At 51.8% G+C, this 24,446-nt stretch overlaps 1 protein-coding gene across 1 annotated transcript in view; it reads right to left on the bottom strand.

Annotated features, from left to right (window-relative positions):
* The window catches only part of WDFY4 (WDFY family member 4), a 255,480-nt gene that overhangs the window by 197,449 nt on the left and 33,585 nt on the right, over nucleotides 1–24,446 (bottom strand). Inside the window, exons 6-11 of the mRNA XM_079793291.1 lie at nucleotides 22,859–23,048; nucleotides 20,380–20,569; nucleotides 18,588–18,745; nucleotides 16,737–17,189; nucleotides 14,432–14,536; nucleotides 12,056–12,246 (exon numbers count right to left, since the gene is read on the bottom strand). Of these exons, the coding sequence (XP_079649417.1) occupies nucleotides 12,056–12,246; nucleotides 14,432–14,536; nucleotides 16,737–17,189; nucleotides 18,588–18,745; nucleotides 20,380–20,569; nucleotides 22,859–23,048 (1,287 nt within the window). The remainder of the gene's footprint in view (nucleotides 1–12,055; nucleotides 12,247–14,431; nucleotides 14,537–16,736; nucleotides 17,190–18,587; nucleotides 18,746–20,379; nucleotides 20,570–22,858; nucleotides 23,049–24,446) is intronic.

Here is a 24,446-nt window from a genome sequence, read left to right as displayed (position 1 = left end):
AAAAAATACTTGACAAAATCTAGCACCTATTTATAATAAAGTCTCTCAGCAAAGTGGGAATAGAGAACATACTACAATATAATGAAGACATATATAAAAAACTCAAAGCCAACAACATACTTAATGGCCAAAAACTAAGAGCTTTTTCCTTAAGATTAGGAACAAGAAAAAGATGTCTGCTTTCACCACTCTTATTCAACATAGTACTAGAAGTCCTAGCCAGAGCACTCAGACAAGAAGAAATGAGGCATCCAAATTGAAAAGAAGTAAAACTGTCATCATTGGCAAATGACATGATATTGTATATAGAGAACCCTAAAGATTCCACCAAAAATTACTAGAACTGAAAATGAATTCAGCAAAGTAGCAGTATACAAAATACATATTCAGAAATCAGTTGCATTTTTATACACTAATAATGAACTATCAGAAAGAAAAACTAATAAAACTATCCCATTTACAAATGCATTAAAAAATAAAATACCTGGGAATAAATTTAACCAATGAGGTAAAAGACCTGTACTCAAAAAATTATATGACACTGAAGAAAGAAACTGAAGAAATATACATAAATAGAAGCATATAAAATGCTCATGGATAGAAAGAATTAACATCATTAAAGTGCCCATACTCACCAAAGCACTCTAGATTCAATGCAATTCTTATAAAAATACCAATGGCACTTTTCACATAACTAGAAGAAATAACCCAAAAAATTATACGAAACCATAAAAGGTCCCGAATAGCCTCACCAATCTGGAGAAAGAACAAAGCTGGGGATATCACACTACCTCATGCCAACCTATACTACAAGGCCATAGTAAACAAAAGAGCAAGGTACTGGTATAAAAACAGATACAGATCAATACAGCCGAATATAGACAAAAATGACTACACCTATATGGTCAATTACTATTAGGACAAAGGAGGCAAGAACAAACAATGGAGTAAAGACAGTCTATTCAATAAATGGTGCTGTGAAAATTGTATAGACACATGCAAATAATGAAACTAGAACATGTTTTCACACCATATATAAGAATAAACTCATAATAAAGACTTAAATGTAAGGCTTGAAACCATAAAATTTCTAGAAGAAAAAGTAAGCTGTAAAGTCTGACATTTGTCTTAGCAACATATTTTCTGAGATGTCTCATTGTGCAAGGGAAACAAAGGCAAAAAAAATAAACAAATGGGACTACATGAAACTAAAAAGTTATTGCATAGCAAATGAAACCATCAACAAAACAAAAAGACAACCTACCCATTGGGAGAAGATATTTGACAATGATACATTCAATAAAGGGTTAATATCCAAAATTTATAAAGAACTCATACAACTCAATACCAAAAGCACAAACATCCAATTACAAAATGGGAAGAGGACCCATATAGACACTTCTCCAAAGAGGACATACAGATGGCCAATGGACATGAAAAGATGCTCAATGTCACTAACCATCAGAGAAATGCAACTTAAAACCACAATGAGATATCACCTCATGCCTGTTAGAATGGCAATCATCAATAAATCAACAAACAACAAATGTTAGGTCTGGCAGGAGTGGCTCACTTGGTTGAGCATGATCCTGTGCACCAAAAGATTGCCAGTTCAATTCCCAGTCAGGGCGCAAACCTGGGTTGAGTGTTCAATCCCTGGTCAGACCACGTACAGAAGGCAACCAATGGATGTTTCTCTTTCACATCTCTTTCTCTCCCCTGCCCCCCTGCTTTCTTCTATCTAAGCATGCCCTCAGGTGGGAATTAAAAAAACAAACAAAGAAAGAAATGTTGGCTGGCAAGGATGTAGAGAAAAGGGAACACTTGTGCACTATTCATCAGAATGCAGATTGGTGCATGTCACTATGGAAAACAGTATGGAGGTGACTCAAAAATTGAAAATTAAACTCCCTTATGACTCAGCCATTTCACTTCTGAGTATATATCTGAAGAAACCCAAAACACTAACTTGAAAGGATACATGCTCTCCTATGTTCATTGTAGTGTTATTTGCAATAGCCAAATTATGAAAACAACCCAAATGCTTATCAACAGATGAGTGGATAAAAATGTTGTGTTGTAGGCAATAAAATATTAATTAATCATAAAAATAATGAAATCTTATCATTGGTAAAAACATGGATGGACCTAGAGGATAACATGCCAAGTAAAATAAGTCAATCAGAGAAGGACAAATACCATATTATTTCACTTATACATGGAATCTAAAGAACACAATAAAGGAATAAACAAAATAGAACAGACTGATGGTTGCCAGAGGGGAGGGTGGTTGGGGGACTGGGTGAAAAAGATGAAGGGACTAAGAAGTACAAATTGGTAGTTACAAAATAGTCACAGGATGTAGAGTAGGAAATATAATTAACTAGAGGCCGGGTGCATGAAATCGTGCATTGGGGGGGGGGGTCCCTCAGCCCAGCCTGTGGCCTCTCGCAATCCAGGACGCCTCGGGTAGGGTCCCTAGGCCTGGCCGGCGATCAGGGCCTATTGGGGCTTTCCTTTCCCCAGCTGCTGGCAGCTGGCCCCGCCCCCGCTGCTGCCACTGCTTGCCATCTGTATGGCATTGCCCCCCTTCTGCCCCACCACTGGCCGCCTCCCTCTGCGGGTGACAGGCATGTGATGCAATTGCTTGGCTAGCTTGGGCCTCCCTCTGTGGGGCGATCGTGAGGTGATGGTGGGGTCCCCTGACCAATCGCATTGCACCTGCCTTGGATGGCCTTGGCACCAGTGCATGTCATAGCGTGGTCATCCGGAAGGTCATCCGGACAGTCGGTCGTTCTGCTGTTCGATCATTCAGTCGATCTGCATATTAGGCTTTTATTATTATAGATAACTAGAGGCCCGGTGCACAAAATTCGTGCACGGAGGGGGGTTGTCCCTCAGCCCAGCCTGTACCCTATCCAATCTGGGACCCCTGGAGGGAAGTCCGACTGCCCGTTTAGGCCCGATCCTGGTGGGATCGGGCCTAAACGGGCAGTCGGACATCCCTCTCACAATCCAGGACTGCTGGCTCCCAACTGCTTGCCTGCCTGCCTTCCTGATTGCCCCTAACCGCTTCTGCCTGCCAGCCTGATCACCCCCTAACCACTCTGCTGCCAACCTGTTTGCCCCCAACTTCCCTCCTCTGCCAGCCTGGTCACCCCTAACTGCCCTCTCCTGCAGGGTTGATCACCTCCAACTGCCCTCCCTTGCAGGCAGGGTGCCTCCCAACTGCCCTCTCCTGCTGGCCATCTTGTGGTGGCCATCTTGTGTCCACATGGGGGCAGGATCTTTGACCACATGGGGGCAGCTATATTGTGTGTTGCAGTGATGATCAATCTGCATAGTACTCTTTTATTAGATAGGATAGAGGCCTGGTACAGGGGTGGGGGCCAGCTGGTTTGCCCTGAAGGGTGTCCCTGATCAGGGTGGGGGTTCCCTTGGGGCGTGGGGCGGCCTGAGTAGAGGCCTGTGGTGGTTTGCAGGCCAGCCACGCCCCCTGGCAACCCAAGCGGAGGCCCTGGTATCTGGTATTTATTTTCCTTCTACATTGAAACTTTGTAGCCTGGAGCGGAGCCAAGCCTGGGGCTCCCTCCACGGCCGGCAGCCATTTCTGTTGGGGTTATAATTGAAACTTTGTAGCCTTAAGTGGAGGCCTGGGCCCAGCCAGGGTGTGCGGAAAGCTTTGCTTCCCCTGTTGCCGGGAGCAACCCTGGCCTGCTTTCTCAAGCTCCGTTCTGCCGCCATTTCTGTTTGAATTTGTTTACCTTCTATAATTGAAACTTTGTAGCTTGAGTGGAGGCTTAGGCCTGGCAAGGGCAGGCCAAAAGCTTGGCTTCCTCTGTTACCTAGGAAACCTTGCTCTCTGTGGCTGTAGCCATCTTGGTTTGGGTTAATTTGCATACTCGCTCTGATTGGATGGTGGGCGTGGCTTGTGGGCATGGTTTGTGGGTGTGCTGAGGTATGGTCAATTTGCATATTTTTCTATTATTTTTAGGTAGGATACTAGAGGTCGGGTGCACAAAATTCATGCACTAGGGGGGTGTCCCTCAGCCCAGCCTGTACCCTCTCCAATCTGGGACCTCTCAGGGGATGTCTGACTGCCAGTTTTGGCCCGATCCCATAGGGATCAAGCCTAAACCGGCAGCCAGACATCCCTCTCACAATCCAGGACTCCTGGCTCCTAACCACTCGCCTGCCTGCCTGCCTAATTGCCCCTAACCGCTTCTGCCTGCCAGCCTGATCGCCCCCTCACTGCTCCCCTCTCAGCCTGATTGATGCCTAACTGCTCCCCTGACAGCCTGATTGCCCCCAACCGCCCTCCCCTGCAGGCCTGGTCACCCCCAACTGCCCTCCCCTGCTGGCCATCTTGTGGCAGCCATCTTGTGGTGGCCATCTTATGGTGGCCATCTTGTGGTGACGTGGGGCCGGCCATCTTGTGATGACATGGGGCGGCCATCTTGTGATAACGTGAGGGCACAAGAGTCACCTAGGTTTTTATTAGTATAGATTGTAATAACTATGTATGGTGCCAATAAGGTGCTGCAAATATTGGGGGAACACTTTGTAAAGTATATGATTGTCTAATCACTATGCTGTACACCTGAAACTAACACAAAATAGTACTGAATGTAGATTGTAACTGAAAAGTAAAATATTTTTAAATTTAAAAATATATAGAAAAGAAAAGAAAATACCCCCAAGTGCAATGGCCACAATTGCTACACAAAAAACACTAGAAAGAAAGCTGTTACATGTGGCACATTGAAATTCCCAATCTGAGGCATTTTCAAGAGCTAAATTAGATCAAGTTCATGAAACTGCGAGAGTGAAGGAGTCTCAGCTTTGACAAATCTAGTTATTACTAAACCGGGCAATGTACTCAGCATGTGTCTGGCTTAGCTCTCCAATTGCTAGCGACATGGGAGACTACAAGAAATTGTGTTCTGTGATATTGTTTATTTGAGATTTTTCTTGTTTCTTGAGGTAGGCCTGTACTACTATAAATTTCCCTCTTAGGACTGCTTTTGCTGGGCCTCATGGATTTGGAGTTGCTGTGTTTCATTTTCATTTGTCTCAAGATATCTCTTCATTTCTTCCTTGATCTCATTGTTTACTAGCATATTATTTAGCCTCCGTGTGTTTCTGTGTTTTTCAGGGTTGTTTTTCTTGAAATTGATTTTTGGATTCATACCAATGTGGTCAGAGTAGATGTTTGATAATTTTTTCAAACTTCTTACATTTATTGAGACTTATTTGTGGCCCAACATGTTGTCTATCCTAAAAAATGTTTTATGTGCAACTTGAAAATAATGCATATTCTGCTGTTTTGGGGGTGAAATGCTCTAAAAATACCAATTAAATTTATTTGGTCTACTTCGTCATTTAAGGCCACCATTCCTTAGTTTACTTTTGTCTGGAAAAATCTATACGGATGTCAATAGGGTGTTAAAGTCCCCTAGTATGACTGTATTACTGTCACTCTCTCCCTGTATGTCCATCAGGTGCTTAATTACCTGTAGGTGCTTCTATGTTAGGTGCACCTACAGGTAATTGTTTAAAAGGATTACAGTCTATTGTTGGATTGATCCCACTATGATTGTGAAATGTCTTTTGTCTCTTACTATGGCCTTTGTTTAAAGTCTATTTTGTCTGATATAAGTATTGCCATCACAGCTTTCTGTTTTGTTTTGTTTCCATTTACATGAAATATCTTTTTCCTTCCCTTTACTTTCAAGGTCTGCATGTCTACAAGGGGTCTCTTGTAGACAGCAGATGCATCAATCTCATTTTCTTATCCATTCAGCTACCCTACATTTTTTAATTGGAGCATTTAACAATTTGCATATAAAGTGATTATTGATAGGTACATAGTTAACTGCCATTTTATTATTCACACTTATGTTTGTTTTTGCTACATCTTAAATACTAGTAAGTCCCTTTAATATTTCTTGTAATACTTGTTTTGTGGTGATAAACTTTTTTAGCTTTTTCTTGTTTGGGAAACTCATTATTCCTTCAATTTTAAATGATAACCTTGCCAGGTAGAGTGGTCTTGGCTGTAGTTCTTGCTTTTCATCACTTTGAATATTTTATGCCAATCCTTTCTGGCCTGAAAATTTTCTGTTGAGCATTTAGCTGACAATCTTATGGGAACTCCGTTGTAGGTAACTAACTGTATTGTTCTTGCTGCTTTGAAGATCCTCTCTTCATCTACAACCTTTACCGTTTTCATTATGTTGTGTCTTGGTGTGGGCCTTTTTGGGTTTATCTTGTTTGGGACTCTGCACTTCTAGGACTTGTATGTCTATTTCTTTCACCAGGATTAGGGAAGTTTTTAGTCATTAGTTCTTCAAATAGGTTCTTTGCCCTGAAGGGATGTCCGACACCCTTCAGGGCAAACCAGCTGGCCCCCACCCCTTGCTCTCTCTCTTCTCCCTCTGGTACTTCTATGATGCAAATGTTGTTATGCTTGATGTTATCCCAGAGGTCCCTTAAAATGTTCTCCATTTTTTATTCTTTTTTTTTCCTATTCTGATTAAGTATTGTCTGCTACCTTGTCTTCAAAATTATTAATTTCATCATCTGCTCCATCTCATTTGTTATTGACTCCTTCTAGTATATTCTCTATTTCTGATGGCTTTATTACTTCTATATCCTTTTTAAAGGTTACTATATTTTTGTTGAAGTTCTCTCTGAGTTTCTTGAGCATCCTTATAACAATTGTTTTAAACTCTATATCTGGTAGATTGGTTACCTACATTTTTCTGGAGTTTTCTTGTGTTTTTTCATTTGAAAGATGTTTATTTGTCTCCTCGTTTTGGCAGCCTCTTTGTGCTTGCTTCTATGTATTAGGTAGGTCTCCTGTCTCCCAGTGTTTGCCGGGTGGCCTTATATAGGAGGTGACCTGTGGGCCTAGTGCGAAGTTTCCCTGATTACCTGACACTGGGGCCAGAAGAGGCTGCAGCTGTCCGTGCTGCCTGTGTGAGAAATTCACTCCCGACAACAGTATTTATTTCTCTGAGTTGGAAACACACTCTAACCCTGAAGTGTGTGGTGGTGGTGCTTCCTTCCTGCCACTGACCAGCCACGGGAAAGGCTGAACACATGTGTGTGTCAGTGAGCGCTGTGCTGTCTACAGCTGACCTCGGCTCCTGGCCATGAAACTCGTGCCCTGAACAGTAAATAAACCATGAAGACATCAGGAATTCTATGCTCGAGGACAGCAGTCGCCAACCTTTAGGACCTTACGGACCACCAGTGGTCCACGGACCACCGGTTGGCGACCGCTGCTCTCGGATGTCAAATCATCCAAATTTATGTGAAGTCTTTCAATGGCTCCTAAACCACAGAAGTTGTCCAGGACAAATGGAATGAATGAAGCTCTTCTGTTTATCATATGACAAAACAAATACCAGAAAAGGAAAGCAATTAAAAAAAAAACTAATCAGATTATAGTCCATTGTCCAAACACTAAAACCCCCTCTTCCCTCAAGAAACCACTGTCTACTTTTGTCCAATTTGACACCAGCTATTGCTCAGCAGGACTCCATCATTCAGAGTGGTGAGAGCAGATATTTAAAAGGAGAAGCCACCCAGTAATGGTTCTCCTATGATCTGTGTCTCAGAATGTCTGATCCCTGTAATTCCTGACGGCCCTTTTCTCCTCCTGCTAGGAGGGGGAGAGAGGGATGGCTGTCCTTAATTGTTGCTTTGTTTGATTTATTAAATTCAGGGTCATTATCTAGAATGGGGTAATCTCATTAGAAATTAGACTGCTCTATTATTTCTTGGGATGGGGTTAATTTCATATTTGCAGAGTCATATAGTAAAGAGTTCAAAATCCAATTACAAAGGCTTAATTTCATAGCAACTAGAGAGAAACATTTCTATCATAAAGGGAAATAAATACCGTGCTACTTCAGGAAACAATTTGTCAGGAACTGGGGGCCCAGGAGAAGGGTCTCCATTACTGTCACTCAACTTTGCGTGACAATGCATCACCAAGGCGGGCGAGTCTGCGGCAGGGAGCAAATTTAATCAGCTGAAGTCAAAGTAATCAGGCTAGGGTTGACACGTTTCAGGAAAGGTCAGCGTTAAGCCCATTTTCTCCTCCTTAACTCAGTTACCATGTCATCGTCTCTGAGTTAGCATTCCTCCAGCTTGAATCTATAAAATGGATGTCTGCTGCAAAGCGCTAACTACGTTAGGACTAACAGGATTTATTTCACATTCTATTATTTGTTCTTCCTCATAATTTTCCATGTGTCATGCTGGAAGATCGGTGAGGTAATGTGATTAAGCTCAGACTTGAGCAGCTAAATGTATATTAGCAAATCAATCTGAATTTGTACATAACCCAATCACGGCTCCACCTGCTGTGGAGGGAAATTCATTTGCTTACATTATTCTTTAACGCAGTTATCATTTGCCAGAATTCGGTGGTGCGGTCACATGCGCTTCTGTATTGGTACGGAAGTGCCACTGGGTTTCGGCAACAACTGCCCCAAAGTGGGTTTCTGGAGGGATTTTCTCCTCAGGAGCAGCTGGCTGATTCTGCCTCAGGGAATGGAGGAAAGGGTGACGCCTGATGTGTGTGCACTTCAGAGAAGACAAACCTTCCTGGGGGGCCGGGTCCTGCCTTCGAGGTCCCCCCACTCCATGTATCCCCCTCATTCGACATGTGACCATTAGGCAGGCAGTTGCTCTGGCAGCATCCACTCACTACTTCTGAAAAGGGCCTCCAGCAGAAAGCTCATTGTCCATCTGTTTCTGAAGCTCCAGCGGGTCCCCAGATGATTTGGAAGAAAGGCAAACCCCACGGCAGATTTCAGCAAAAGTTGGGTCAGCGCTCACATGACTCCGCGGTGGCTGAGTCTGGAACACTCTGGGGCCCCAACCCTCCCCACCATTCCCTGGAACGGCAGGACGTTGCCAGCCCTGCTCCTGGGAGGGTAGCGGCAGCTCCAGGCACCCCGTGAGCACCCCGCAGCAGCTGGCACCCAGGAGAAGGCAGCATTGGCCCCGGGAGTGACGGTAAAACAGCTCACACAGTGCTGTCCCTGACGACGCTCCTGACAGTGCGACCCTGCAATGATATTGCATCTGTAAAACACCATAATGGCTTTGCATCGGCAATTCCAGAAACCAGTCCCACTACCCAGGCGGCACTCCAATGGGCACCTCTGGGCGGGAGATGAGACAAGAGGAACTTCCCATGAGCAAGCAGAGCTCTTCTGCGACGCACCGGACACTCGGACTCTCCGAGCAAAGAAAGACCAAAACGCCTGCCTATGTCAGACACAAACGGAGATCCACAACCAAACGCCCTCCTCCTAGACCCGTCCGCCTGCCTATGTCAGACACAAACGGAGATCCCAAACCAAACGCCCTCCTCCTAGACCCGTCTGCCTGTCTATGTCAGACACAAACGGAGATCCCAAACCAAACGCCCTCCTCCTAGACCCGTCCGCCTGTCTATGTCAGACCCAAAGGGAGATCCCAAACCAAACGCCCTCCTCCTAGACCCGTCTGCCTGTCTATGTCAGACACAAACGGAGATCCCAAACCGAACGCCCTCCTCCTAGACCCGTCTGCCTGTCTATGTCAGACACAAACGGAGATCCCAAACCAAACGCCCTCCTCCTAGACCCGTCCGCCTGTCTATGTCAGACCCAAAGGGAGATCCCAAACCAAACGCCCTCCTCCTAGATCTGTCCGCCTGCCTATGTCAGACACAAACGGAGATCCCAAACCAAACGCCCTCCTCCTAGACCCGTCCGCCTGTCTATGTCAGACCCAAAGGGAGATCCCAAACCAAACGCCCTCCTCCTAGATCTGTCCGCCTGTCTATGTCAGACACAAACGGAGATCCCAAACCAAACGCCCTCCTCCTAGACCTGTCCGCCTGCCTATGTCAGACACAAACGGAGATCCCAAACCAAACGCCCTCCTCCTAGACCTGTCCGCCTGTCTATGTCAGACACAAACGGAGACCAGGCCGCTCCCCAGCAGAGCGCCGCGGCCTGGCTGCGTGGCGGCTTCCCTGTCCTCGGCGCCGTGAGGGCGTGTGAAGCCAGCTGCACACAGACAGAGAGAACGGACGCAGCAAGCAGCGTGGCGCGGAGGAGAGGCACAGGTTTTCAGTCACTCGTCTTAGGTTCAAACTCGACGGTGCCATTCAGCGTTAGAAGCTCTCAGACATGTGTCTGCGGGAACATGACGAGGGGACCGTGTGAAGGAGGGCCCTCCCAGCTGTACAACGTCATCGGGTCTTGAGCCCTGGCTCCTACTCTCTCCTTGACACGCCCCGCCCGTCCCCCCCATTTCACATCACACGAGGCGCTAGTGTTTTCCAAATGGCACTTCACTTTCCGTTTTGGTTTCATATAAGTCACCTTCAATGGGTTTTGGCCCTGGAACTAAATCACGCTCTTGTTTCTTGTCACCTGTGAGCTACAGGGAAGGCACGGGCATGTGTCGCCTTTAGGGGAGCCTCTCCTGAGGCTCAGGCCACGTCCTGACAGGAGCGCTTCCCCAGCCTCTGACACTGGCTCCTCAGAGGCCAAGGCTGAGACAAGCTCACCCATTCCCTGCGTGTTTGGTCAGTGATCAGTAAGGCTGATGGCTTAATTTTCTAAGAGAAACTTCATTTTTTTAATTCACCAGTCTTCCAGGTGGCGTGTTCCTGTCACACGAGCGTGTATTTCACACGGGGCTGTGCTGTCCAGTGTGGTGTGGTCCTAAAACATGAGTGTGTGTTTTACACAGAGTCGTGTTGTCCCATATGCTGTGTTACTAACATGAGCATGTATTTTACATGAGGTTGTGATGTCCAGTGTGGCGTGTTACTGACATGAGTGTGTATTTTATATGAGGTTGTGCTGTCCAGTGTGGCATGTTACTGACACACGAGCATGTATTTTATGAGGTTGTGCTGTCCAGTGTGGCATGTTACTGACACACGAGCATGTATTTTATGAGGTTGTGCTGTCCAGTGTGGCATGTTACTGACACATGAGCATGTGTCTTATGAGGTTGTGCTATCCAGTGATCCAGTGTGGCATGTTATTGACATGAGTGTGTATTTTGTGAGGTTGTGCTGTCCAGTGTGGCATGTTACTGACACATGAGCGTGTATTTTATGAGGTTGTGTTGCAAATGTTCGAGAGGCTCCGAGCTCAGCCTCCTGGGATATTTGCTTTTTTGTCTGCTCTTCTCGTAAGCAGCATATAAGAAAAGAAAGATTTTATTTAAAGGCATAACCCACAAAGACGAGAGGAATAAAAGCAGGAACGGCCACTGAACAGTGCAGGCTATGACACTGATTATCGTCTCTAACGCTTAAAGACACTTGGATGGAGACCAAAATACCCCAAAGAGGAACAGCATGCGCTCCTCTCTGCTGCCCAGAGGCGACCCGGGTTCTACTTCCCTACGCCCGCTGCCACCCTGACCGCTCTACTTCCTTTCGCGGCTCAGTCTCCCCTGTGCACCCTCCTGGAGTGTGGCAGGAGCTCCGGGTGCAAGGGCTGTGGCCCCAGGACGCTGTCACAGGCTCTGCCTCAGGCCTGGGGCCTGCCAGAGGCGCCCTGAATGCTGGCGAGGCACCGCGACAGCTGCTGGGCACCGCTGACTGGGGTTCCACTCCCGTGGGACAGGGCTGCTGGGAAGCAGCTGCCACCGGAGCCTACAATTCCCGGCCCTCCTGTGGCCACGGGGAGGCTGCTCACGGGTCTGCCCGAAGAACCCTGGCCAGAAGCTACCCTGTGCCGCGCTAGGCCTGCAGGACGCACTGTGCGATTCTCCATGCCCCAGGCCTTTGTCTGCGGCCGGATTAGATGCCCCGGGGAAGCTGTCCCCAGATGACGCCCTTCCCCAGTCATTGATTGGACCATATAAGAAAGAAATGTCTAATGCATCCGCTACGAGGGCGGGATTATTTGCTGTTGCAGCTGGCGCCACCCTATGTGTAATACAGTGGTCACCTGACTGATGAATGCGTGGCCCGTGTTGCCACCTACTGTCCGTGGGAAGCCCAGCACAGAGAGGACGTCACCTTTAGGAGGTCCAGTTTCAGCTGCAGCTCCCCCTGCGTGGACGAGCACAGCGCGCCCACGATGATGCTCATGTACTCCTCGGCATTGATGGCTGAGAGCTGTTCCAAGATGCTGAGGGAGGCTCCCCGGTGCCACTCATCGTCCAGGAAGATCTTGATGAAGGGCACCATGCCATGGTCTTTCAGGACAACTGCAGGCCAGACAGACAGACAGGCAGGGTGACAGGGGCCTGGCACCACAGTCTCAATAACAAGGAAAACTTTTCCTTACAGTCCACAAGTTTGTTTTTGCTACGTTTTTATGTGTCTCTTTTGCCCATTAGAAAGATTATTTTCAAAATCTATGCCCACTGTTAAAAGCAGAAGAGGAAAAGAGAAACTGCTCAGCTGAGAATTAAAAAGAAAAACTTTTTTCTCCAGTCAGAATTCAGTTTTGGGGTAAAAAATTCTTTTTCTTTTTAATTGAGAAACATAAGTTATATAAACTTTAACTAGATATATCTCTGCCCTTTATCTATATACTAGAGGCCTGGTGCACAACATTCATTCACTGGGGGAGGGGGGCCCCTCAGCCCAGCCTGTGCCCTCTCACAGTCAGGGACCCCTCGGGGGATCTCTGCCTGCCATGGGGAGCGGGCCTAAGCCGGCAGGCGGATATCCCCCGAGGGGTCTTCAGCACTGCTGCGAAAGCGAGAGAGGCTCCCACCACCACCACTGCACTCAACAGCCATGAGCCTGGCTTCTGGCTGAGTGGTGCTCCCCCTGTGGGAGTGCACTGACCACCAGGGGGCAGTTCCTGTGTTAAGCATCTGCCCCCTGGTGGTCAGTGCACATCATAGCTTTTATTATAATAAAAGGCTGACATGCAAATCAACCGAAGGGCGGAACGACCAGTGGAATGACCAGTCACTATGATGCACACTGACCACCAGGGGGCAGACACTCAATGCAGGAGCTGCCCCCAGCCTGCAGGCCCCAGGCCAGCCAAGGCGGGTGCTAGCGGGGTCCCCCCGATCGCCCCAACGATTGGCCCTGATTACCGGCCAGGCCTAGGGACCCTACCTGTGCACGAATTTCATGCACTGGGCCTCTAGTATAGGATATGAAAGCCTATGCGACCGAACGACCGGTCGACTGTGCACTCCCACAGTGGGAGTGCCGCTCAGCTGACCAGTGGGCGCCAGACGCAGGGCTCACAGCTGGCGATGGCTGGAGCCTCTCCAGATCGGGACTGACTGGGCACAAGCCCAGGATAGGCACAGAGGGGCCGGGATGAGCGGGAGTGGCAGGCAGGAGCAGCAGGTGGTGTTGGACTGCCAGTTTCAGCCCAATCCCCACAGGTCACGTCAAGGGACCCCCAGTTTCCACATAATTCTCCAATCCAGGGCTGGTGGCAAATCAATCTCTCTCTCTCTCTCTCTCTCTCTCTCTCTCTCTCTCTCTCTCTGCCAAAATTCTCAGTGAAAACAAACCAGAATTGAAATTAAGAACATATTCACTTCCTAGGTAGTTTCTTGGGAAGGGGGAGATTAAAGAAATCTGGCTGGTAGTATGTTTTTGTTTAAAGGAATTCTAAGACCCTCTTCCCCAGGATTGGTATTTGGAGGCTCACATGGAATGAGCAGGAGGAAGTAACAGATTATCCTGCTGGCGTGATGTGGCCGTGACTGGTCACCTCCACGAGGCAGGAGGCTCCAATCCCGGGCCAGATGCTCCCTCCATGGAAAGCACCGTGGGGGCCTTTGAGAGGCGGGTTCCTGAGCCACGCGTGGCCTGCTGCCAGGTGAGTGCCTGGGAGTGACCCCAGGAACATGCATGTCAGCCAGCACCTCCAGGAAGCTTGCACAGTCTACTCTTAGAGACCTTCCACCACAGGGAACTGTCACTCACACTTGGTGTCGGTGATCTGTCACCAACCCCCTGCTGTCACTTGTTGATGCGTTGCCTCATGGCACAACATACACACGTGTGTATCCGAGCACACGTTGTTTAAAGCAGCACGGAGCTGCCTGGTCTCGGGGAGCGGAGTTGGGGATGAGGGAACCCCTGGGTGCACCACAGGCCCAGCACATCCAATGAACTCCCTTAAAATGGCGAGCGCTCTTGGCCTGCGTTTTCCAATGCGGGTGTCTTAAAGCACATAGAGCAGCAGGGAACCAGAGGGTTTTGTGGGGAGGGAGAGATACTCTTCGGTCTCATCATTCAGGACGTGCCTTTGCTTCACAGCCCTATCTATCAGCTTTAAGAGTGAAAGGTGTCCACCGAGGTGTCTGCCAATTTCCCGATGATCGCGGCCACAGACCAGCCGCTGGACGCTACCTGTGCGCTGGTGCTGCTCACTCCCTGGCCGTGACCGTGGTCAGTGGCCGTCCTTACCCGCGTTCCGGACGGAGCCGTTCAGCAGCGCGACCACGGTCTTCAGCATCACACCCGTCAGCTCTCGCTCTGGGTCCTCAACACCGAGGGCGGGCTCCTTGTTCCCTGAAACGTTTAAGAAGCAGTAAAGAACGTTAATATACATGGTACGATCCCAGCTCTCTGATTGCATCAGCTTCCTATCCTCTTAAAGAAAGGTGAATCTAATGCTTCCATTATAAGGGCGTGTGCATCCCAGGTAAGAAGATGTAACCCTGTTACCCCTTAGAGCCGTGGTCGGTAAACTGCGGCTCACGAGCCACATGTGGCTCTTTTGCCCCTTGAGTGTGACTCTTCTACAAAATACCATGGCCTGGGCGAGTCTATTTTGAAGAAATGGCATTAGCAGAAGTTTAAGTTTAAAAAATTTGGCTCTCAAAAGAAATTTCAATCGTTGTCCTGTTGATATTTGGCTCTGTTGACTACTGAGTTTGCCTACCACTGCCCTAAAGCAATGGGCACCACACGGAAATCTCTGGAGGCTCGTTGCTGGAACCCAGGAGCTGGTGCCTCCCCGGGGTTTCTGACTCAGGAGGTCTCCAGTGGAGTCCTATCGCTGTGTTCCTAACCAGTTCCCATCTGTGCTGATCGGCAGGCGTGAGGACCAGGCTGGGAGAGCCACTGCTCTGCAGCATCCCCGAAGCCCTGCCTTCTTCACCGTCCTTGGGACATGTGTAGAGTTTGACATCCTTGGTTGGGGGGGGGGGGGGCCCTGCCAGCTCACACCACAGGCACGAGGTGCGTGAGGAGCCGCGGAGTAGACTGTGTCCCCAGAGCTCCACAGGGCACACCAGGCCTGTGCGCTCACCTCTGAGTCCCCAGAGCCAAAGTGCCTGACGCAAGAGGGATGTTCAGTACATATGTGGGGAGTGAATGAATGAGTAAAGGTAGCGCTTATTAACCAGGAGACAAAGCATCCAAGAAACAGCAAGAAATGTAACGACAGAGGCAGAGGTAAGATCAGATACATCCGCTCACAAAAAGGTTTGCATTCTCCTGGGAGTGGTCGTAGGCCTGGGACTGGGTTTAGGAGTAAATCAACATCAGGCTGCTGGGAAGCAATACACAGCTAAGCTAACACAGAAGCACTGAACACCAAGAGTGGGAGGTACTCTTTGGTCTCATAATTTAGGATATGCCTTTGCTTCACAAAGCAATAGAAAGAAGCACATACAAGACTCTTGGAGACCTGGCTTGGGGCCCAGTTATGCCCAGACGGGGGCACCTGCTCCTCAGCCCCGCACCCCCAGGAGGCACGGTCCTTCCTGGACTCCACAGCATGGGAGTTCCTCCTGGCGGGTCATCTGTCTTCCATGCGCAGCACAGGGTGAATAGGGATAAGATGACTAACTTTCTTGAGTACCTACTATGTACCGAGCATGACAATGGGTCCTTTTCAGGTATTTCTCACTGAATTTCCAAAACAGCCATAGGTAGATAGATAGACAGACAGACAGACAGACAGACACTTCCATGTTACAGCGGAGAAAAGAGGCTCATAGGAGCTAAGTAATGGGCTCAGGGTCACTGAGCCCGTACACAGCACCGCAGGGTTCCAGCCCACCCGCTCTCCCTGAGCGTCTTTCCCTCAGAGAGGCCCAGCTCTGAGCTCCTTTCCCTTTGCCCTTCCCCCGCCATCTCCCCAGCTCCACACTCAGGCAACACTCAGGGGGGAAATGTCTGAAAGCTGAGAATTCACGGGCCTGAGTTAGCTCCATGAGTCTGTTTAAAATCGCACCATCCTGCCCTGGCCAGGGGCTCAGTGGTTAGCATGTCGGCCCATGCACCAAAGGGCCACAGGTTCAATTCCTGGGCAAGGGCATGGACCTGGGTTGCAGGTTCATTCCCCACTCTCCTGGTTGAGGCACATGCCGGAGGCAACCAATCAATGTCTCTCTCACATCGATGAAGTCTCTCTCCCTCCCTCCCTCCCTCCCTCCCTCCCTCCCTCCCTCCCTCCCTCCCTTCCTCCTTTCCACTCTCTCTGAAGAGCAATAGAAAAATTATCCAGGTGAGAATTAACAACAACAAAAAATTACCCCCATTCCCCTCATCTCCCCGTGGGGAGGCTCAGGCTAGTCATAGGAGATAGGGAGGCTGCTGCTCTGTGAAGTCTATGCCCAGGGGCACCTTCCCTGCCCTCATGGGCCAGCGACGGGCAGGCCCCCTTTCTCGGTGAAGCTGATGAGCGGCTGGTGGGCCTGCAGAACTGGCCCAGCTAACGGACGCCCAGCCTGTCCCCCTCCCCTCCCAGGCGTCTGCACACCTGACTTCCTCAGGACCTTGGCCCGCTTCCGCAGCTGGGCTAGCAGCAGGCCCAGGAGCCCCGAGTCCCGGAAGATGTCTGTGAAGAGTGGGTCCGCGCCCGCGATCCTGAGGATACTCTGCAGGGCCCGGAGGGTGCAGAGCGGCTCGGAGCTCTCCTTGATCAGGCGCTGCACCTTCCCCAGGATCTCGTGGGGCACATAGCGCAGCTCGAACACCAGGGCCTCCAGCAGCTGGAAGAAATGCGTCTGCACCTGGGCCGGCTTCAGGGGCACGAGCTCCACGAACTGCGAGATGGGCTGCAGGGTCCACTCCAGCAGGAAGAAGTTGCGGGCGTTCCAGGCCCACATGGTCCTGATGGCCGAGAGCACGTGCGTGCAGAGGAGGGCGTCGCTGGCTTTGTGGAAAACGTTCTGCAGGACCTGGAAGGCCTGGAGGTTCTTAACAGTCACCCCTGAAAACGGAAAATCCTACAGGTCACTTCTCCTGCCTCTGCCTGGAAATGCGTGATTGCCTCATCACCAGGAAACACCGCTTAAGGGTTCTATTTTTTAGCTCCTGTGGGTAAAAGTCTATGGAAGGCCCGAAGCCCAGCTGCCCAGAACGTAAGGCCCGAGCTGCATGGCCGCGACGAGGTGGGTGAAGCACTGGGAGGGTCACCCGTGTAAAAATGCACTGGATTTCCAAGACGCAGCAAAGAAACAATGCAGAAAAGTCACTAACAATCTTTGTAATGACCACATGTTGAAATAGCAATACTTTGGATATATTGGGTAAAATAGAATATATCATGAAAAATAATTTAAGCTGTTCCCTTTTTTTTATAAGGCAACTAGGACATTTAAAATGAGGGAATGTGACTCACATTGTATTTCCATCAGGCAGCGCTGGCTGAAGGATTGGTTTCAATCAATTAAAATCAAATTATTTTAAACATTACTGAGCAAAGTCTGTTTCATTTGCAAACAAGCTGTTGAATAAAGACACCTCCTGACACCCCCTTCTCCCCAGCTTGAAGGTTAAGCCCGTTCCCTCTTGCCCGGGGACACCTCCTCTGAGGCCCCCGCCTGCAGCCAGCCCTGCCTCAGACACCAGGGCCCTCCCTCTGGTCCAGACACTTCCTTGGGAGCTGGGGTCCCATCCAACGGCTCTTCCTAACCTTCCTTCCCTCCACCTCCCGCTCCCAGGCCTCTGCACCCCGGTCTGCTCAGGCCTCGGCACCGTTTCCCCAGATGCGCCCAGTCACCATCTACTTCCCGCCTGTGCTTCCTGCCTTTAACCTCTCCCCTTCCTCTCTGCCTGCACAGCCACGGAGGCCTTGAACACCCCTCTGTGCAGGGTTTCCTGACTCAGATGCCCGCCCGCCGCTGATGTCACCGCTGCCCTGATGCTGTCATCAGTCAGGTTAGACACATGGTCACTGAGCAGGTATGGCCTCAGGCATGTGTGACGTCCCCACAGAGGATTCTCCGGGAGCGGACACCTGGGCTGCATAAAGCACCGCGTGTGTCCCCTGAGCTCATCAGTAATTGTGGGCATCGCAGAGAGCCAAGCAGGCACGGACCTGAGCCGGTGACTGTCTCAGGGCTGCGTCCCCATTAGATCTGCAAACGCCCTGGCACCAGGGACAGCGAGGCCAGAGGCTCCGCCCCTACTTGAGAGTCCCCCCCCCCCCCCCCCCCCCCGCCTTTACTAAGCATCCGTGGACTCTAAGTCCCACCCAAGGCATCTAGAAACCTCTATGAAGGAGAGGTTTAAACCCACAGATGCGTGACAGAGCTGGACCCGAGTGTTTGCTTCTTTACGAAGGCGGGTAGAGGCCTGTGCAGCCCTGTGAGGGCGCCTGACCCACCGGAGGCCTCCTGGTGGAACTGGAAGCCTTCCAGCTGCGGGTAGGTGACGCTGTCGAACACCTTCAGCTCCGCCCGCCCGCAGGTCGTCAGCCACACCACCAGCTCCAGGAGCTCCTCCAGGTGGGGATCCACTTCGCGCAGCTGCAGCCCGTCGTACCTGCAGGGACAGAAGGCGGCTCCTGGGCTCGGGGACCGAGAGCCACGTTTGCTCACGGTGCTCCCCACTGGGGTGCAGAGGCAACGTGATTGACGTGCTGGGAAAGGCCCCAAAGGTGTCCACCAGTCAGCACCCAGAGGCAGGGCAGTGCCTGGGTGAGGGTCAGCTGCCGGCCAAGGTCGGCTTCGGGACAGAGACAGCCACAGCCTCTGCTCACAAGGCTGCTTTCCATGGCCGGACCACAAAACTCATGTGCTTTGGGCAGGAGCACCCCACAATGAGAGCTTTCACATTTCCCAAGAGCAACACAGAAACGCCGTGGGGAGGAATCCGACCTCGCCGGGCCTCCGCTGCTGATTTCCAGGCCGAATATTGGTTTTGTTTAGCGGATGGGAGGGGCTCTCCCTGCGGAGGAGGCCCGGTCTGCTGCCGTCCTGCCGCGCCCACGGTGCGCCCCTGAGCGCCGTGACCCACTTAAGGCAGAATGGAAGCAGCGAGCTGCCCGGGCCTTCCTGACTCCCTGGGACAGCTCCTTCCCTCCTGCCTCCCACAGGAAGTGGGGCACCAGCCGCCATTTAACCAAAAATGTTCAGGGACTGCTGTGACATAGGCCTTCCTGGTAGTGACAGCCAGTGGGTCAGGATCAGCTAAGGTCAAAGGTGCCTCACCACAGGGACATTTGTCGCTTTGGAGGAAGGCCCTCTGGTTGTCCTTTAGTCACATCCTTTGGGAGACTGCACTGCGGGCTTCACCCACCCGACAGCAAGCCTGCCTCAGCGGAGTGCATGAAGCACAGGGTGCGGCTGCGCCGCAGCAGGAGGCCTCTCACTCTCAGCAGAGCCCGGGAGACGTGAGGCCGCCTCCCTGAGACCAGTGGAGTCTGAAAGTCCACACCTTCGATTTCCACCTCTTGGCTTCTCCACTCCCTGGCCCCAACCGGAAGATGACGTGCCCGTCAGAACAGAACAAGCCAGATGAGTTCGTCCTGACCCAGCGGAATAGTGTCTGCATTTGGCTTCCCAGGGACTTAAGGGGCCAAGGATTTAAGGGGGAGGAGGGGAGAAGCTCTAGGAGACAGAAGGAGGCAGCAGGGAGCATTACCGAGCGTCCCATCAGCACCTGGAGCCCAAGCCTCCTGGGCTCTGGGGGGCAGGGTGCCGCTCTTCCCCTTCCCCACCCCACAAGCGGTGACTTTGGTGGGTATTTATCCATCGGCTTCTGCCGATCACATGTTGAGGACTGAGCATGGGGCACATTCCCGGGCACTTCCTGCCCTTAAGCACATGGCAGCGCCCATTACAGCAGTCCCTGAAAGCCCTCCAGCCCCCCGCGTGGGCTCCCACAGCGTCTGTCGGGCGGGACGGCATGGAAGTGAGGGGCGCGTGCCCCCAAAGGGACTTGGCACACTTATCACCACCAGCCACTGGTTCTCCAAGGGAGTGGCTCTGGCTCCCAAGCCCACTGCACATAGAATTACTTTTGCAATAAAACGCTCTCTGGCCATGCTCTACAGAGATGCGTATTTCAGACACTCTGGGAAGCCCCGTGATCTGTCTTTCTCCGAGGCACCCCGATGATTCTGAGGAGCGAGGTTTGGCGGAGTCTCCCCTGCCGGGCACAGCCGCTTAGCTTACCGGAGTAACACTTTGAGCAGCAGAGGGTAGCCCTCCCCATTCTCAAACTCCAGGAGCAGAGCCTGGGAGACGGGGTAGGAGTCCTTCACGAAGCCCAACACGAGGCCCACAGCCTCGCTCAGCTCGGGGGCGGGGAGCGAGTCCGCCAGCAGGGAGAGGTTCTGGAGGCAGAGCTTGACGCAGTCCGTGGCTGCGGGAGGAAAGGCACAGTGTGCTCAGAGCGAGGCTTTTCTGCCCGTCATGCCCTCCACCCCGCACCGCGCCCTCCGGACTGCACATCAAGATGTGAATTAATCCAATGCATTTTTCTTTTGTTCTCAGATCAAGAAGAAGACTCCCCCTGGGACGCACCATCCTGGGAGCTGGCTCTGCAGGGCAGACAGGGCTGAGACAGGCAGGAAGCCTCTCAGCCTTCTTCTCCCCGCCCCCCCACCCCGCCCCCCAGCTCCGGGGAGGGCTGGGTCGCTGGGTAAGAGACACCAAAGAAAGCAGCTCTGGAGGTGGGCAGAAAGCAGCCAGGAGAAGTGAGGGGGGGCATGGGTGTGTGCGAAGAGAGGGGGGAGAAGAGGGTGGGTCTCAGCATTAGAGTCAGGGGTCAGAGCCCTGCTGCAGGACGCTCGGAGGTGGATAAGCAGGGCCGCTGGTGGGGCCCGGCCATGCCGGTCAGGGGAGCCTAGGAAGACTTGCATTAGAAGCGAAGTATCCCTGGATTTGCATTTTAACTGATCATTGTTTTATGGCTCTTTCATGGAGAGAAGTCTCTTCCAAGTGCGAGAGTCAGGAGGAGGGCCAGAAAGTGGGGGAGAGCTGGAGAACGTGAGGGAGAGCTGGAGAACGTGAGGGAGAGCTGAGGACGTGAGGGAGAGCTGAGGACGTGAGGGAGAGCTGAGGACGTGAGGGAGAGCTGAGGACGTGAGGGAGAGCTGGAGAAGGTGAGGGAGAGCTGAGGACGTGAGGGAGAGCTGAGGACGTGAGGGAGAGCTGAGGACATGAGGGAGAGCTGAGGACGTGAGGGAGAGCTGAGGACATGAGGGAGAGCTGAGGACATGAGGGAGAGCTGAGGACATGAGGGAGAGCTGAGAATGTGAGGGAGAGCTGAGGACGTGAGGGAGAGCTGAGGACGTGAGGGAGAGCTGAGGACATGAGGGAGAGCTGAGGACGTGAGGGAGAGCTGAGGACGTGAGGGAGAGCTGAGAATGTGAGGGAGAGCTGAGGACGTGAGGGAGAGCTGAGGACGTGAGGGAGAGCTGAGGACGTGAGGGAGAGCTGAGAATGTGAGGGAGAGCTGAGGACGTGAGGGAGAGCTGAGAATGTGAGGGAGAGCTGAGGACGTGAGGGAGAGCTGAGGACATGAGGGAGAGCTGAGAACAGTGGGGGAGAGCTGGAGAACGTGAGGGAGAGCTGAGAACAGTGGGGGAGAGCTGGAGAAAGTCAGGGAGATCACCTACCAAGAACCTGAGACAATGATAATGTGTGCTCAGTCCCTGGATTGCAAGTCCTGGGCTGCACCAGAGAGTCTGTATGTGGACGGCCATGCCTAGAATTCAGGGCTCGGCATGTAGCGGCCAGCCCAGCTCTCTCTTGTCCACCTTCTCCTCAGCTTAGGTGCCCACAGAACCGGCCCATTCCTCACAGGGGTACAGGCTCCGCCCGGTGGCAGGCTCCACTGAGGCGGAATCTTTCTTTTCAGTTTGAGAATAACGACACAGTGAGGACCCTCCCACCAGTGTGTGCAGCCTTTTCTTGGGCAGCTCCAGCTCCAGCTCCAGCCTATGAGTGGAGTCGGGGGTCTACAAAGCACCTCGGCCCAGCTCAGCCTGGACCATCACCGCTGGGCCCGGGCCTCACGGGAACCTTGCACCTGGAACTGGGCTGCCATTTCCCGTGGGCGCTGCCACAGTAGGAGGGTGAGCTTGCTGAGCTTGGACAGTTTGGGACAGTGGGCTTCTCATCATTGATGTTTCTGTCTGTCTCTCCTCTGTCACAGGAGGCTCCAGAAAGAAGACCGACCACAGGGCATGTGATTGTGGACAGGCAGGTCACACTGGCAGGCTCTGACCTAGTCCCCAAAAGACACCACACCTTGGGGTCAGCCAAGGGATGGACGGCTGTGCTCCCAAGAGGCACTTCAGCTGGTGAGCTAAGGAAGTGCCGCAGAGCGGGTAGGGAGGCCAGCTCAGGGAGCCTTTGTCAACATGCCCCTCGAGTGAGCCTGGCAGAGCCTCCCTTCTGGCCAGTCTCTGTTTGACAGTATGTGAGCAGCGAATGGACTCCCCTTCCCCCTCCTCCAATGCAGCATCCAAAGGAACAACAAAAGCACTTTCATGAATGGAACCAAGCAATACAGGGTCAGCTACTGACCCAGCTGGGCATCCATGAAAACCTGTTTGCCCTTCTCATTGTTGGTCCCAGAAATCTATCCTGATGCTGCAAGAGCATGGCAGGGACTTGCCGTGGGCAGTGGGCCCCGGGGACCTACCCTGCAGGTACTGGATGACACTGAGGTCCTGGGCCTGGGAGATGGCCCTCAGCACGCAGAAGGTGGGCTCCTTCCAGAAGCAGCAGCTGTGCTCCCGGAGGCAGGTGGTGGCGATCAGCAGCGCCTGGAGCTCATTCCCTGCGAGGAGGCCCTCCAGCCCCTGAGACTCGCTGCAGATATTGAGCAACATCTGCGAGAAAGAAGGACGAAGACCAGGGAGACCGATTAGAGCCTCCATGCTCAGTGGGCTTGCTCCTACTTTTGCAGAGCGCTGGGGGCGCGTGCCAGCACAGAGATGGCTCTGTATGTTGTGGCCTCTGCCCACACCAGCAGGGTCACCAGCGCCACCAGCAAAGGGTGAGGGCTCGGGCTGTCTGCGCTCTTCCCGCTGTAACGGCGTACTTACGCTTTCCGAGTCGGAATAACGAAGAAGTGTTGGATGTGGATGGGTGACTTTTTATATAGAGACACAAGGAAAATGGCATCGACCATCCAAGTTCAGGATTAACAGGGCCCTGCGCTACTTGAAAAGCAAGGTGCAGCCTGGCCAGTGTGGCTCAGTGGCTGAGTGTCGACCTAAGGACCAGGAGGTCAAGGTTCAATTCCTAGCCAGGGTACATGTCTGGGTTGCAGGATTGATCCTGGGTTGTAGGGGTCATGCAGGAGGCAGCCAATCAATGATCCTCTCTCATCATTGATGTTTCTATCTGTCTCTCCCTCTACCTTCCTCTCTGAAATCAATGAAAATATATTTAAATAATAATAAAGTAAAAAACAAGATGTATCCTGAACCCCTGGTTAGCATTCATGCCCTACTTCTCCACACAGCCATGCACATTGTCCTGTAACCTCCAACCTGGGGCCCTTGTCCCACCAACCCAGGCTCCTGTGGACTTGGGGCACTGCCTATGCACATGGGGAGAGTCACAGCGGACAGCGCCTGCAGGGACTCGCCTTGCCTCCTCTCAGGCTCTTGTGGCTCTAACGGGACCTGCTCCCAGTTCAGCAGGTACAGAAGCTCCTGCCACTGAATGCAGGCCCTCGGCACAGGGATGGAGGCCGGTCGGGCCCCCAGGACTGGCTATAGACCCTGCACGTGGGTGTGGCTGCAGCCCTTGGCTCAGATGACCATCTGCTGCTTGCCCCCCACCTCCCCATCACAGCTCCACCCCAACCGCCCACTCTGGGCCAATGCCATTCCCGCAGAGCAGCCTCCTCTCTGCTCCTGTCAGCCAGTTCCCGGGGCCTCACTCCCCAGCCCTGCCTTTGCCCCGGCCTTTTCCTGCAGAGCACCAAAGGCAGTGGGCATGCTGGCTTCTTCACACGACTGTCCCCCACTCGCTTCCACGCCCTCCTGGCCCTCTCTGAGGGGACTGTGCCAGCTGAGGGATGCGTCGTCTGGCACAGAGCTGCACCCGGGAGGAACTTCATACGTTTTGTGGAATGAAATGAGGACAACCCTGATGAACGCAGGCGTGGCCCAGCGCTGGGGTGCGCATTCTGAGCATCCGCGGACAACACTGTGAAGACAGGGCCGCGCTCCCTCCCTGAAGGGCATGTGGAAGCCACAGGATAAAGACGTGTCCAC

Source organism: Cnephaeus nilssonii (assembly GCF_951640355.1).
Source record: "Cnephaeus nilssonii genome assembly, chromosome: 16".
NCBI classification, from domain to species: domain Eukaryota; kingdom Metazoa; phylum Chordata; class Mammalia; order Chiroptera; family Vespertilionidae; genus Cnephaeus; species Cnephaeus nilssonii.
This window is presented reverse-complemented; position numbering and strand designations above follow the sequence as displayed.